The sequence below is a fragment of the Rhea americana genome, unplaced genomic scaffold, assembly GCF_003343005.1.
Source record: "Rhea americana isolate MKP2758 unplaced genomic scaffold, rheAme1 scaffold_21, whole genome shotgun sequence".
NCBI lineage: Eukaryota > Metazoa > Chordata > Aves > Rheiformes > Rheidae > Rhea > Rhea americana.
Genome location: NW_028186258.1, coordinates 5,284,644 through 5,301,312, shown reverse-complemented (window position 1 = coordinate 5,301,312; position 16,669 = coordinate 5,284,644). Strand labels below are relative to the sequence as shown.

General features: G+C 36.0%; 1 protein-coding gene across 1 annotated transcript in view; it reads left to right on the top strand.

The window, feature by feature from the left end:
• The window catches only part of SMURF2 (SMAD specific E3 ubiquitin protein ligase 2), a 65,716-nt gene extending 50,908 nt beyond the window's left edge, over positions 1-14,808 (top strand). The window contains exons 11-19 of the mRNA XM_085304683.1: positions 1,909-2,119; positions 3,638-3,741; positions 5,352-5,466; positions 5,874-6,052; positions 6,534-6,671; positions 6,907-7,027; positions 8,539-8,740; positions 10,626-10,701; positions 10,995-14,808. Of these exons, the coding sequence (XP_085160809.1) occupies positions 1,909-2,119; positions 3,638-3,741; positions 5,352-5,466; positions 5,874-6,052; positions 6,534-6,671; positions 6,907-7,027; positions 8,539-8,740; positions 10,626-10,701; positions 10,995-11,094 (1,246 nt within the window). The 3' untranslated portion in view covers positions 11,095-14,808. The remainder of the gene's footprint in view (positions 1-1,908; positions 2,120-3,637; positions 3,742-5,351; positions 5,467-5,873; positions 6,053-6,533; positions 6,672-6,906; positions 7,028-8,538; positions 8,741-10,625; positions 10,702-10,994) is intronic.
• Positions 14,809-16,669: the final 1,861 nt, after the last annotated feature.

Here is a 16,669-nt window from a genome sequence, read left to right as displayed (position 1 = left end):
TCTGTTTAAAAAAATTGGCCAAGAGTTCCTGATAGGTTTYGATGTTTATGGCACCTGAAAAGTCCTTAGCTACATCCTGAAGGCACTGTACACAACAAAGCATACTCATTCAGCTTTGAAAACAAACTGAGACATTAAATTTTGGAGCAGTAACCTAGCTTTATTATTTTAAGCACTGCAGATTATTTAGCTAATACTACACTGTGATTATTTTTAGTCTAGTATGGAAGATGATATTTTATTTTTCTTCTGGTCCTGCTGTATTTTAGATTGTTTTAATTTGATGAATAGTTCTTAAATTTATGTTCAATTCAGAGATCGTTTTCTTTAAGACTGACATTAGCTAGCTTTATGTCTAGAGACTACTGTCTTTATGCTACTAGAGATAATATGAATATATGCTGTCTTTCATATACTGTATAATTATGACCTTCTCTGGTAGGTATAATACAAGAGAGATTTTCACTGGCTTGTTCTTATAGAAACTGCAGAAGATAAAATTTTGACTTTGCCTTAATTTCTACATCATGTAAATAGAGTTTACATGAGATTTATTTGATACTAATCACAAGTGAAAAGAAGGTATTGTGAATATAGCACAAATGACATCGAACTTTTTTCTGGAACTATATCAAGAGCATCTGTCTTCCTCCCGAAATCTGCGTAATGACTTATTTTCACAAGAATGACTTTTGAAATAATTAGTTTATTATTAGACCAATATGATCAGCCTGAGAGCAAAGTTAGAGTAGCCATATTAAAAAAAAAAAGAAAGAAAAAAGAAAGAAAACTTACACACTGTGAATCTGACAAAAACGATTAACTGCTTAAGTTCTGTATCTTCGAGCATAATATCAGAACAGAATTTCCATGTGTTATTCCCTCCCTAAGGCGCAGGAGTTAAGAGGCTATATTATAATTATTATTATTACTGCTAAGCTTCAAGTTGTTGCTCAACTGCTCCGYGGTGTGCTTCATTGCTGGGGTTTCTAAATGACAGGCTAGTAGGGCTACTGATGATGATTCAGGACCTTTCCTATTTATCCGGTAAATGTAGGGTATTATCATGTGTTCCACACAYGAATTTTCTTCTTGTGTTTTAAGTAAAATGTAATTTTTTATCCTGTGTTGTTTTGAAATTCCATACTAAAAAGCTAGGTCATATTAAAAAAAAAAAAAAAAAAAAATCCACTTGCAGTGTAAAAGAAAGGACACTCTTAAATCTCTGCTACAAGACTAATTTACTTTTTTCTAGTAATAGGTTAGCTTTACAAAATCTTTTAAAATTGCTAGTAAAAATACTTGTTTATCTGTGCCAATTAGTTACATGTGAACTCCCTGCATTCCTGTGGTCCAGACTAGGCCAGGTACAAGGGACAAGGTCCTTGCCGAGCTGCCAGAACAAACATCTTTTTGTAAGCTTGCTCTTTTTCAGACAAGCCATTTAAAACAGACTATGGTATTGACTGTAGATTAAGAGGCATAGTGTTTGGCAGACTCCTGAATTTTAAAATGGAGGAAGGTAAAACACGCAAAGGAAATATGGAAATGGTATCTGAGAAATTCAGTGTCAGCAGCTCAGTAGTAAAATTGTATGGATAATACCTTGTTACATAGTGTTATAACCTTTTACATGCTTTGTAGGCTAGTACTAATAGAAATAGCAAACTCTAAAACCAGCTGATAGTTGCCAAGACAGACAGACCCACATGTCTTTAGTCAGAACAAAATCTCTCTGAATTTATTTTTATTTTTTTTTCTAGACCAGGACAGTTTTAGTATAATCACACTAATAACCATAGTAAAATGAAACTAGTTTARTTACGAAGACGTAACTTTTAAAAATTATTTGAAGAAAACAGGGGGCGTATGACTTGAATATCTGCAAACGGCTGTGTTTGTTTCTAGCCGCCAGAATCAACTTAAAGATCAGCAGCACCAGCAGCAGCAGCAGGTAGTGTCCTTGTGTCAGCTTCCGGATGAGGCAGAGTGTCTGACGGTGCCACGGTACAAACGAGACCTAGTGCAGAAACTCAAGATCCTGAGGCAAGAGCTGTCACAGCAGCAACCTCAAGCCGGCCATTGTCGTATTGAGGTCTCCAGGGAGGAGATTTTTGAGGTAATTCAAGAACTTGACCCGTTTATTAACGTTGAGGGATGGGGAGGAGGGTTGTTCGTCTAAAGAAGGGATAAAGTTAGATGAAATTATGAAGAGTTAAAGCTGGAAGCTTTCAAGTGGGGAATGGAAAGAGGAAGCCTTTCAAGGGGATGTTCAGAGCAGTTGCAAATTTAAAGTAGATGCATTTACCCCTTGAAGAAAAAGAAAGAAATRTCACTGGGGATGTACAGACTGTGTCAAGGACTGAGGAAGATGTCCAAGTGCTTAATGTATTTGAAGATACTTTTTCACTTCTGTATAATAAATAAGAAATATTAATATTAGAATATAAGAAAACTAATGTGTTAGAGAATGTTGCAAGTTCAAAAACAAGCAGAATTTTACATAATCTTTAATGTCTTGTAATTTAAGTAAAAATGACTACTGACTAGCATTTGTATTCGGAGTTTGGATTACTTGACACACATCTCAGTTTTGTAGGTTTTTTTCTTTTTTTCTCCTAAAAATCAGACCTATTTTATGAAATCTCTAGGCTTCTGAGTGACCAGAGACACCCAGTGTAATGTTTGCATTTTATTTTGGGAGGTGATTCTGCTGAATCAATTAAACGCAGTTGTAATTCATTGGCTCCTGCTGGAGAACAGTCCATCTGCTTGAGAGCTTTGTMATCCATCACACCCATCCTCGTCACCTTTTACCCCACCCATAAACGTAAAAGCCCCACGGTGACAAAATATTTGTCACTGTTTTTCCAGCCAAGAAGGATTTGTATTGGTCTTCCCTTTGGGGACAGTCAAATCACTTCATAATCAACTAGGGGAAAAAGGGGGGGAAACAGCAGCTATACTGCAGTGAAAACTATTAATCTAGTTTTCAGAACAGGAACTTTAAGTGTGCTGGGCCCCAGGCATGCCTACCTGTTCCCTTCTGTAAAGCCAAAGATTGGGGTAGCAATATGAGGCATAAATAAAAACTAGACATCTTGTTTAAATTTGTTTTGCCTTTTTTTCAGTGAGAAAACACATATAAAGAAAGCTGAAAGCATTTCTTGTAGCAGAGTAATGCTGTAGGTGACTGGGGTGGCATTGATAGTAATGCTGTAGATGACTGGGGTAGCATTGATACTAATGTTTTTAAGATTTTTGCCTGCCTTCTACCAGGAGTAGCTGCTCCACTGTTGGCTTTTCAGACTGGAAAAGCTGTGTGCTGTTGTGCAAAGTAAAAGGATTTTACTGGCGCAGATTGAAACTTTTTTAGTAACATGATAATGACAGAGAAAAGGCTCTGAACACTGAACACCTGGAAATTTAGTAGAAGGTGGCTCTTCTTAGGTATCTGTTTGATTTGACAAGTGTTACCACATTTGTAGAAAATAAAATACAATTTGAGAGAGAGTGGTTAATGTCTTTGAAAATAGCACCTCCTTTGGGCTTTAAGTCTGAGAATCCCCTTTGTTTCCCCCAGTAGTTTCTTGTCTGTAAATAGCAGTTAATACAAGAACATGTTGTGTGGTTACAGGAATCCTACAGACAAGTCATGAAGATGAGGCCTAAAGACCTGTGGAAACGATTAATGATAAAATTCCGAGGGGAGGAAGGCCTTGATTATGGAGGTGTTGCCAGGTAAGCAGCCCTGCTCGTGCCCAACTACACATGTGCTTTGAATCATAAACCAGTCTTGTATCAGCCCTATTTCTTTCTAAGTGATTCTTCTTTTTATATTTTCTTTCAGCAGATTGGATGTTAGAAGAATGTATTTTTTTTCAGATAGTCTCTTAGAGAAAAACTACATTGAAAAAAACCCCATTTTTTTTTGGTAAATAAATCAAAGTGAATAYTACAGATCACATCACAGCTGTTCCATATATGTGAGAGAGGCTTTGGTGTCTTGAAATACCCTATTTTTCTGTGGTTAGTGAAGCTTGGGTATCTGAGAATTTGAGAATTTACACCAGTAAGCACTTAACTTTGTGGCAGACCTTTGTTCAAAAACAGAAAAAGAAAATAAAGAGAAAAGAGAGAAAGCATAATATATTTTACAAATTATTGACTACTGTTTGAAGCAGAATGTTAAGAATTATCAATTAGTAGTGAACTAAAGTTTGTCAGAGGTCTATGAARTTACTTTTGTTTATTAAAAAAAGTAATTTTGGAGGGATTGTCTCAAGATATTCCTCATCTGCGAAAGCAATGATTAGAATTCTATTGGCAAATTAACACAAATGCTAGTTCACTTCAGTGAAAATTTGCTTCACCTCTGGCATGTGGATTTACACGCTCCACGCAAATGTCAGCTTTTCAACAGGAGATTCATCGTTTGCATTGTGGCCAGCAGTGCTGTTGTGGGTGGGGTTTGGGKTTTTTTTGTTTGTTTTTTAACATGATGAAAGAATGAAGTATGGATTGATGTTCCCAGATAGACTGTCTTCTGCATCGGCAGAAAGTGTATGGCAAATAATCTTTGGACCTACGCTGTTACGCATTTATCTTCTAGTGGCCATTTGCAGATTCACGAAATTTTACTTTTACCCCCATACCTAAATATTTTAACATCTTAGTTAGCTGTGACTAGTACAACAGTCTAGGTACTTTGTTGACTTAATTTCTGCTAATTGTGTTTAAGTTATGGGTGCTGTCATGTATTAATATTCAAAGCACCTGCTAATATTTTTTTTGAGCATGATTTTGATTTCTGGTCAGTATGCCACAGTCTTCCTCATCTTCCATGTGTCCATGTGGGAATACAAGGGAGACCAAGCTAAGGAATATAGGAAGTGTTACAGATACTTGTCCCAGTTCTTAGACTAATGATTACTGATTTGTGAAAATGTAATTAGAAGTTTGTTAACTAAATATATCCATTACCAGAAAGCTGTTTATATTAAAGAATTTGACTCAAACATCTGTGTAGTACAGTCAGTAGAAAACACAGTTTAACTTGTTTTAATGTGCAATGGATGAAACCGAATCACAATCAGGAACTCTCTTGAAAATAAGTAACCAGGAAAAAAAAAATCTTGGAAAGCTGGGAAATATGCCAGTTGACAGGTATTGTATAGTTACTGAGCCAGTAAAAATAGTTGTAACTTCTGCCTTACCTAATAAGCATATTTGCAGCTAACTTCCTTCACATTTTTGTTTAACAGTAAGATTAAAAACCTTATTTTGCAAAGATTCTCAGTGTAGAAATGCATTTGTCTAAAGTACACAATAAATTATTTTATTTTCTTCAGGGAGTGGCTCTACCTGCTGTCCCATGAAATGTTGAATCCATATTATGGTCTCTTCCAATACTCCCGAGATGATATCTATACACTGCAAATCAACCCAGACTCTGCAGTTAACCCGGTAAGACTGGTAACAAGAGTTCTGTAAATTATCTTTTTGTGGCCTAGAAATTAAATACGTGGAGAATGCTCTGGACTAAGGAATCCAATTCTTGCATTAGTATTGCTAAAGACTGAATTTGTGCAATGATACAATTTCTTTTTAGTACTGATCAAAGAAAAAACTCAAATGTGTTCTTAATTTTGCTGTAAGAGGTTGATTTATGTTTCTCTTGGGAGAAATTAAATTTGTTTTGATTCTTAGTAGTAAGACTTCTGGACCAGAAGCAATATACGCCATATACTACGTATAAAAACAAAACACAAAATCTGGAATTGTTTTTTCTTTGTATTGAAATTTTATATTCAGCAGATATTATCTAGAGGTCTTAATTAGCTGAATGCCTTAGTCTCTTCTTTCAATTCTAGGAACACTTATCGTATTTCCATTTTGTTGGACGGATAATGGGGATGGCTGTGTTTCATGGACACTATATTGAYGGGGGCTTCACGTTGCCTTTCTATAAGCAGTTGCTAGGGAAGCCGATTACTTTGGATGATATGGAATTGGTTGACCCTGATCTTCATAACAGCTTAGTCTGGATACTGTATGTACCGTGCATTATATTTTACCATGTTAGAATTCTGTTTCAGTTAACAAGTAATATATGTTCTTAAATCTAATCAAAAAGAAATTACATATATTTTGTTGTACTGCTCAGGCAGCTTTAAGCAGCATCTTTCTTACCTGCACAATAAAATAGTTCAGCTTCATTAAAAGCTTAACATGTTAAAGGAATACAGATTTTGGGAAAAAAATATTACTGAGTTTTAAACTATTGAAATTTTCAGTTATATTAATTTTGTCTATTACTAACAGTAACACAATTAAAAGTTGGTTTTATTATTTAACCAGTTTTAAAATTGTTGTAAAATACAACGTAACAAAAAAATCTGTGTTCACCTTTTGCTTCTGAGCAGTAATTWGAAATGTTATTGAAAACTGTGGTGTGGATTAGATATGGTATGGCTGTAATACATTTGCAGAGTATGTTTTCACCAAGTTACTTGCTTATTTCTTTCCACCAGTGAGAACGATATCACAGGAGTCTTGGACCATACGTTTTGTGTAGAACACAATGCATATGGGGAAATTATTCAGCATGAACTGAAACCCAATGGCAAAAGCATCCCAGTGACAGAGGAAAATAAAAAGGAATATGTCAGGTATCATCAATATGTTTTCCAAACAAAGCTTTTGATACGAGGGGAGGGTGCTTTCACTGGCTTGAAATAATTAAGTGCTATGTCTTGTTTGTTTTTGTTTTTTTCCCAAGTGGTAGTGCACTAATTTTGTTGTAATATATTTCTGTCAGTAGAATCAGCTTTTTGGCTGGATAATTTGCAAGCTTATTGTGTTTGAATACATTTTTCACAAAAAAAAATTTGCACTTGCTTGCAGACTTTATGTAAACTGGCGATTTTTACGAGGAATTGAAGCTCAATTTCTGGCCTTACAGAAGGGATTTAATGAAGTAATCCCACAACATCTGCTGAAGACATTTGATGAGAAAGAGTTAGAGGTCAGTACACTAACGTTACGTTATGTCGTCAAGTGCAACAGTAAAAGGCTGAAGCATTCTTCTGAGACTAAGTAACATGCTAAGTTGTATCCCCAGTGCTTTAGGGGTTTTGCAGGTGCAATATTACAAGAAATGCAGTTAACATAAGAAGTCACCAGGTCCTGCAGGGCTGAGACTGCTTTCTCTTAGGTTGCCATTGCATCTGTCTTTTGTTGAGAATTATGTGAAAGTGTTTCTCAAGCTGATATTTCATAGCAACTCTAAAAGTAGTAGTTTTTATTTCAGCCTGATCTTCAGGCCACAGAAGAGGAGACCGTGTCCTATATCTGAAGACCCAGTTGAATTTACTGAGAAGTGTAGGCAGTGACCTCAGATGGTTTCACAGAGTGCTATTCCAGCAGAGGCTGCAGTGCGTATTTCTCACGGTGCAGTTTCACGAAATTAAATTCTGTGCTGCCAGGAAAATAGTCTGTCACTCCCTTCCACCTCCCACCATTTGCTTGCAGCTCTTCCAGAGCACCGACTTTGGCATCGGGCAGCTATGTGGTTTTGCAGAGCTGAGTTACATTACATCAAACTAAATTGGCCTTGCAAATACAGTACAAAGAAAGGTGCTATCTGGTGCTGTCACCAACAAATGTGCTACAAACTGTCAAGATTGGCGTCCAAACAATAGCCTCTCAAGACAAATCCCATAGATCACAAACTTGTTTTTAAAGTTGAAATCTAATACAGTCTGTCAGCTGCAGAGCTGATTTTTTTTTCTTTTTGCCATATAAAATGGCTACAAAATAGATTATTCATACTTTCTTCTGTTCCCTGTTACTTGAGTGTTGCTGACTGCTGTTGTATCCTGAATGTTCTCGTTCAGCAATGGTGAGCTGGCCATATTGTAAACCTAGAATCATTTTGCAGATGCAGAATACAAAGAGGGAGGTCTGCTATTCTTAGTCACAAGAAAATAGCTTTATAGTCAAATCCCCATTGAGTTTAAACCAGTCAATTGTTGATCTTCATTTAGAAGTTAGATTTAGAAGATCTTCAGGGGAAGAAAAATCTGATTTGTATTACATGCGTAGACATGGCAACAATAAAAGATAAAATAATAATAAATAAAAGGATTTTGCAGTCCAGAGTTGGATGAGCCAAATTATATCCTTACCTACACTTCAGAAATATGTATTGCATTCAAGTGGCAGTCACACATACACACTCAGCGTTGAACGGCAGGATCTGTGCTACCAGTAGCACAGATAGTAGGTAGTTGACCAGACACTTTCATACAAGTTTATGAAACGGCTGAAATATTTATTTGAATTGAGGCAACTTGAATTTCGCATAAAGGTAAAAAATGTTAAAAAATATATATATTTCTGCATTGATTAAGATTAGTGATAGGATAAAAACTGCCTGTTGATCTTCAAAATCTGTTAACATTTTCTGTCAAGCTGCAAAACCATTTGTTTATTTTGATAACTGATGAAGTACTTAGTTATGTTTTAAATTTGCAGCTCATCATTTGTGGACTTGGAAAAATTGATGTTAACGACTGGAAGGCAAATACTAGGTTAAAACACTGTACCCCAGACAGCAACATTGTGAAATGGTTCTGGAAAGCTGTGGAGTTTTTTGATGAAGAAAGGAGAGCACGACTGCTCCAGTTTGTGACTGGCTCATCCAGAGTGCCTCTGCAGGGCTTCAAGGCATTACAAGGTAACATTTCTCCAGAACTAACTGCAAATGTCTGTGCCTGGAGGAAGCAATAGGACACATCATGTAAACATTAGCTAAAAATAAAGCTGGTTGTCTGTTTTTTTTTAAAGGGATTTTTAATGATCTGATGAATAGTAATCCCAGAAAGTCTTTTCTTAGAATTTGTTCACTGTGCTGTGATTCAGCTGTAAATGCTTTTGTTTCAATTAGGTACTTTCCTCTAGTAGAAAGTTCTGATCATGGGGAGATTCTAGCATGGTCCTCTTTCCTGATTTCTGGAAGTCTTTTAATTTCCATATTTTGCAGTCCCTCATCATTTGTACAGCTTTGTGATCAGACAACACCAACATGCAGTGTTCTTGTGACCTTAACAGCAGAGGGACTTTAGTAATGCTGACTTCTCTTACTGAAGGAGCCACATAATCACAAGCAGCTCAGGAATCAGAAATGATCTCCTTAATTGCCCACCAGTCTTCTGAACCCTAGCTGAAGCTCTGTGTCTCTATTGCAGCAACTGACTGCAATCCATGCTGCTATGTTAACACACACACACACACACACACACACACACACACACACACACACACACACACACACACACACACAAGTTACCCTATTTTACCCTCTCACAATTTGGGACAAAACTAGTCAGGGGAAACATTGGCCATAAAGCACTTCAGCAGGTGGAAAGATTTGATTCCAACAGAACACACATTCCTTATTTTTTTGCAGAACTGTTGCATAGAACAGTTACTATAGAAGTCAGTTTTTCTTCCTTTTCATCTCTCCTTAAGCTAGAAGCACTCATCTTCTTTTCTTTAGTTGTAAAATGTTCAGGAGGACTAGATGCTCAGGAATATTGAGGCCTTAAAGGCCCTGGTTATTTTTTAGGGATAGTACTGTACTTTCAGTGTTAAGTGCTTAAGTAATAATGGGGAGGATGGAAGGACTTGATTGACTTTTATAACTAATAATTGCCTTGGAATAGTTACAAGTAGTATTAACCTTACTATTGTTGTGAATACTGTTACTGTAGTGGAGTCCACTGTTTTGAGTATGGGAAATAATACCAGTATGATTTCATCCGCACTGATATTTTTAGTATAACMGTTTTTGTGAACAGATGAAGCTTGCTTTCCTGCAGATTTGGACATGGAGATTGAGAGGTTTCTAGCTGAGTTACACTAACACTGCAGTACAAGTTCACACTCCTATTTGACAGTAAAGAGTCCCCTTAAGAAAGTCTAATCCTGGGGATTATATTCTCTAATGTCTGTCTACCTGGGCATAAATTCCAGCTTTGCCAATGTTAGGGCATTCATAATCTYTTGCCTTTTACCTTTGTGAATTCTTCAGTGTGTGCTAAGTCTTAAAGACTGGTATGGTGTAGACTTTCCTTTAGCAGAGATATTAAGGAGAACTCTGTGCAGCTAAATAAATGTACAAAATTATGAAAAGTTAGTGTCCGAGAGTCTCTATCAAATTTGATTAGAATTGGCCAACACAGGGATAGATACAGCTGCATAAGTTGCATTCTCCCAAGTGAGAAAAATTAAAACTGTTAAAAACTACAGTATGCTGTGTAAATCAGGTGTTTTACTGTTCCTTATCAATGCTTTGCTCTTGTATATCTTTCACTAGTTTAAATAACTTCACTGTTATCATGGGGGAGGCAATCTGATCAGCATTAAGAGAGTTTTCTGTGTTTTTTCCTACCTGCTTATACAGTTTCAACTTTCTTTATGCATAGCTTATCTTTTTCTTGACTTAGTCCCTTTTTTAAAAAAATTATAGTGCAATAAAGCAATTTCCTATTATGTGATACAGTAGTAGTAGAGTTTTTGTTTTTTTCTTTTTCTTTTTTCTTTTTTTTTCTTTTTGGCAGGTGCTGCAGGTCCACGACTATTTACAATACACCAAATTGATGCCAGCACTAATAATTTGCCGAAAGCTCATACCTGGTAAGACTTCTTTTCAGGTCTCTGTTGCAAAATTCAGATTAAGGCTAGTTTGCAATCTGTATATTATAAGCATTGTTCTTTTTTCTTCTTTCCCCTCAGATAATAAATGCTATCCATTACAGATTAGTAATGATGTAAAAACTACAGATTGCTTTTATTTATATGAAGTTCTTTTGGCCTTGTTAAGTATTACTTTGTCATTGTTTCAGGTTATCCTTTAACTTACTTCTAACATACTTTGCTGCATGAGGCTTAAGTTCTACATAGTTGAAACTTTTGCTTTCTGTTCACAGCTTTAACCGAATAGACATTCCTCCCTACGAAAGCTATGACAAGCTATATGAGAAGCTGCTAACTGCCATTGAAGAAACATGTGGGTTTGCTGTGGAATGACTTTTCACAGGCTTACCTGAGACTCTATTTATACTCCTGTCAGCCAGAAAGCCCTTCCCTCAGACAAGACTCAAGAAATGCTTGAAATACAGGAAACTTTCCCTTTTCTACACTAGGACACTGTGAGGGAAAGGACAACTTTGGATTATTTTTTTTTCTTTCAAGAAAATAGGTTCTGTGGCTCTTGCCATAGAATCATTCAGCTGCTATTAAAAACTAATATCTTGAACATACAGAATGCTGACTTTTCTACATTTCAACTGTTAAGCAGTATTCTATACTTAAAGACTACTATTTTTTGTAAAAGGTAATCTATTATATTTGCCTACCTGGTTTCTATTCTCAGATACCAAGACACAACTTCAGCAGTCGGTACAAGTCACGTTTCAGCCTGATTTAAGTGTAAGATACTGAACAGCATCTATACCTGCTATTTTTTGGAAAAAATATTTTGGATTATTCTAACTTTGCATAAAATTGGCTGAAAGAGTCATTAATCTTTTTAATTAAAGCCACTTACATGTTAACTGCATTTTCTTATAGTAAAACATTATATTCTGCAATGTAAATTCAACTTAAATGTTACCACAGGGGGCTTTTTTATATTTTTCAAGCATGAATTAGAAATATGATGTTTTAGGGTCCTATTTATATCATTTGTCAGATTCCTTAAAACAAAATTTCTAGTCTGAGTGGCACAAACTGTATTTGGTACAGTACTTGTGTTAACATGTGGGAGAGACCTTTTTAATGAATGGTAAACACTTTGGGTTTTTTTTAAACAGCATTTTTGTAACAAATCTGTCAAGAGTATTTTTTGTTGCTTTTGACTGTAAATTTATCACTGCATCTTTCAAGTTTTTAAGCATGCTGATGGGGTGATACTTCACAGCAGAAGCTTGTCAGCAGTTCATTTCAGAACCCATCCTGTCCAGTCAACCAAAGTTTGTTTGAATGCAGCCAAATCACATTATGTATTTGTTGATGCTAAAGATTTATCAGGTAAAAAATGTTTTAATCTTTGTCTAGCTGCTCGTGACATGTGGTTTTAACTTACATCTAAGGAAAAATTGTGATAAAACTAAAAAAGGTGTATTAACTGAAATACATGCAATGTGCTTTGAAAATGAGGTTTTCAAAGCACATAATTTATTGATTGTAGGGATGGAATTAAGTATATATATGAATTATAACATGGGCTGATACATTCAAAGGGGATTAAAATGCACTACCAGTAGAGGGAACTGAATTCTGAAATTTGGGGATTCTCAGTTAACATCTGTATGATCTGCTCATGGTGTGTAGCTATACCAGTCTACTCAATGGACAGTGGTATTCTCAATGGTGAGAATATTTGGAATAGGTAGCTTTTTTCCAATCAGTGTTGTGTTTCTTAGGTTACAATAAATCATCAAATGTGCACTATTTTTACACTGCCGATGAGAAGAAAGTCAGGAGTCTTGAAATAATTATAAAAGAACGGGATARAAACAGCTGTTCCATTTTGCAGCATAAGTTACACAGTGAGCTAGCTGATTTTCTCTCTCTTCTATGGAGCTTGAACTTAATTTTGTTCTGCCAAATCTGACTGCCACAGTGAGTAAACTACTACTGGATGTTGTGTATTAGAATAGTGGGCAATGAACTACTTTTGCAGAATTGTGGTAAGAATCTGGTGAGCCAAATCACACGTTCATTTAATTTTATTTTTTTGTACAGCTGTTGTTGGAAGGTTTGTTCTAAAAGACTTGCTTCCCAGTCTGAGCTGGCTGCAGACATGAGGCTACATAGGGGTGTAAACATAAAGCCAAGAAGCTTGCTTTGACAGCCGGGCCTTGAAATATATCAGGCCCCTTTTTTCTTCATTTCAAGGGACTGTTGCACTCATTTAAAATGGCTGGTACCTTTTCTTCCATGGCTTTCAGCTAATATTACCGGAGAAGCTATCACCACACTTGTTCAGGTTGCCTGGGAGAGCAAAGTAGGATGTTGCCCAGTGTGTTTCTTTCTTAGTACTGCTGCCTGTGGTTTGGGACCACTGCTTTAGACACTCCCAAAGACCTCTTCTCACTCCTTCCAGTTTGGAGGTGTGACATGAATTGCTCTTTTCAGAGACTAGGTTCTTTTGACCACTGTTCACAGGATAGAAAGCCCAGTGTTGTGCAAGCGATCTTGTTCTGCTCTTACTCAGGCTACGGCTGTAAGGCTTTTTCAGCATCCCTGATTGTGAAAGCACCTTTTCTCGGTAAAATCCGGTTTGATCCAGCTTTTGGGAGAAGTCAGGGCTCAGTTAGGTGACTCCATGGGGAAGGTATGCTGTACTCTGCACCAGACGGCCTACTTCAGCACTATTTAAAGACTGACAGTGGTGTCTCCTAACCATGTCATCTGTACACACCTCCCAGGAACCTTCTCCCTGTCAGTTTACTTAAGCTGGTAAATTTATTGAACACACAGTTATGGCCACTCTTAAGGAGGGAAGAGGTGAGATCTGCAGAAAACAGAGCATAGATGAGCTGATAAATACTGTTCATTTTCACAGCAGCCTTAGTAGTACATCTGTTTATTCTATCAAGTGTTTTGGTGTGGCATAGAGAATTTTAATCGCCACAAGGTAAATATTGTTAATTTAATATGTAATAGGCAAAAGTAGACAAATCTACATTTGACTAGCCATAGCTGACAGATGAGAATGAATATATCAAATATCTTGAGTGCCTTTCTACCTTTCTAATGACTGAGAGCTTTAACTGAAGCACCTCATCATCTAGTCAGACATTTATGAAAAAAATGTTAAAGGGTTAATTCCTTTACAAAATTTTATTTCAAGATCATGTCAGCTACTTTCCCCTCAAAAAGGTGCTAAGCCTAATATTGCATTTTAACCTTGGACTTTCACCCCATGATTAATGTGAATATTTATTTCAGCATATCCCTCTGACTGGATTTTACTTTATCCAGTCTTTAGTTGTTTTAGAAAGATGTCACATCATTGTTTTATGCTGTTGCTTTTCATTATGAATGTTTAATTATGAACAGTGACTTTTGTAGATTTCAAATATACAGTACACAGTTGAGTTTCAGAGGATTTAATTTCTCGGTGTAAAGAGTTTTGTAATGGTGCTTTGTACAGTATGTATTCTAATTTTTTTTTTGCACATAGTTTCAGTTTCCCTAAACTGATTTATTTTTACCAAATTTTTGTTGTACTAAAGTCCAGAGCACACCAACCTGTTTTTAAGTTCTTGTTCTGCAACACTACATCTGTATTAAACTTCTGGTGCGTTTAAACTGGCTGCATTGATGGAAGTAAAAGCTTTGCTTCTATATCATAAGTATGCATTATACAGCTTAATGTAGCATGCTCCAGTTGCTTCAGATTTTAAACTGCACCATATAGTTAACAGGTGCCATTTGTTGTACTTTACACTATCTAGTAGGTTTCTAGCTCTACCACATCCTTAGAGCTTTGTCTGTAGTCGTAATTAGTTTATACAAGTGTAATTGCTCCTCCACAAACTGACTGTTCTTAGTTTATCTTTTCCATTGTATTTATTACAGAGTTTTAGCATTGATATCAATGTATTTTCACCCAGCTGTTACATGAGCTTTAACAACAAAAAAAATCTGTATAAAATGGTTTTTAAATACTTAATGTATGTACCCATGCAGAAGTTGAGCAATAAATTGTATGCTGTTTGCACACTCACAGCATCAATGGTTTAAAAAGTGTTAAGTTTTTTTTTTTATTTAATATTTACTTTAAAATATTAACATCAGGAGTTTTGAGTAACTCAACTTTGTTACAGGAGAAGATACTTAAACTACTGCTGTCTTTCTACATGTTGTTACATACCTTAAGGATTGTGCTAAGTGTCCTGGTAAAACAGAAAAGGTGCCTTTTGCGTGGGTGGGATACCCATGTCCCAGAGAAGACTATCTCACTGTTAGCAAACGAATGTCTTCTCTCAAAATTCAGCAAAGCTAACCCACTTCCTTAGAGGAAGAAAAAAAAGGTAAGGTAAATTTAGTGAACAATTGTTAAATGTAATAAACTTAGCTTGGAATTAGCCTGTTTTATAGCAACTCCTTGGAAGTGGTTGTGAGAACAAAAACACACACWCACTCACTCGTAAAAGCAAGTCTAAGTGCAGTATATCATGTTCTAACTACCAACTGTTTTGTTTAATCTGTCAAGGAAGCATCTCCAGCTGCTGTTCTCTTCTGCCTAGCACTTTTTTTAAAAACATGCATGAGACTTTAATCCACTGAGTTTGWTGTTGGTTCCATTAGAGACACCACCTCATGGCAGGGTTTTACTGTTGTATATGCATAGTATAGAATTCTAATATAAATATATCGCTTTGCACACTCCATCCAATATGGAAGAAGGCCATTTTAAGCAAGAACTCTTCTACTGGAGGTTGTTTTAAATTAGTTGTTAAATATTCTCTCCTCATTACTGAGGAACTAAGGTGTCCAATTCTGTCAAGCAGAATATACCAGTAGTGGGTTTTACATAAAGACAAACTGATGATTAGTAATGCTCATTACTRGTATGCTTTCTTCTCTTAATTAGTAATTTACTCAGTCTGTTAAATATTCACCATTACATATTTGCATTTCTTAGGACCCATAATGCATGGCTGCTGAAGAGTTCCTGCTGAAACCTGAATTTTCTACTGGACTGTATATTTTCATAGCAGTAGATGATTCTGCAAAGATAGGTACAGTACCTCTTCTCAACTCCCTCTGCTAGCCCTCTGATTTAACAGAGCTAAAAGTTGAATTTTGGGATTTATCTGTTTTCTTTAACTTCTTACGCTGACAGAACTAGCACTAATCTGCCCTATCCTAAAAATTAAAAAGTACATATTTTTGAGAAAGCTAAATGCAACTACAGTCTTACAGGATTGCTTTAGTCCAAATCATGTAACTCTAAAACACAATATGGTAATCTATTTGATAAGCTGTTATTGCCTGTGYRTTTGTAATGTAGCATTAGCATGACTCCCTTTTGAAATAGATCAACTGAAGCAAAACACTGCATGTTTGTCTGARTTTATGTAGTTTTGAAAACACAACTTTCAGCTCCTCCCAGTAGTAACTGCAAAAAAGTTGCTGAGAGTTAGGAATAATATTCATACACCCTGCCCAGTAATTAGGAGTGCTGTCTACAGGCCCCTCCAAGGCTTCAGTTCTTGTAGCTTAATTATCAAATTATAATTTTCATTGTTTTTTATTTCAAATTTTCCAAGTGCATTCATAGCATAAAGTATTTTATGTGCTTTGCTATAAACAGCCAACACACACAAAACAGCATCTTAATCACAAATTTAAACACTGAACAGGGAGCCCTCCATTGCTTTTATTAAAGTTACTCTTTAGTCACTTTCATTGTAGTCACTCTCTAATTAGCCCTTCCAACAGAAGCTTGAACCAACAACGTTTTAAAGTTCTTCTTGTCCTCAGTAGCTTTTCAATCTAATTGTTTCTAGTTAAGAGTGTTTTATTTTTTCTTAAAACTTACTTAAGCAATAAAACCAACACAACAGTGTAAGTGTTTCAGTATTTA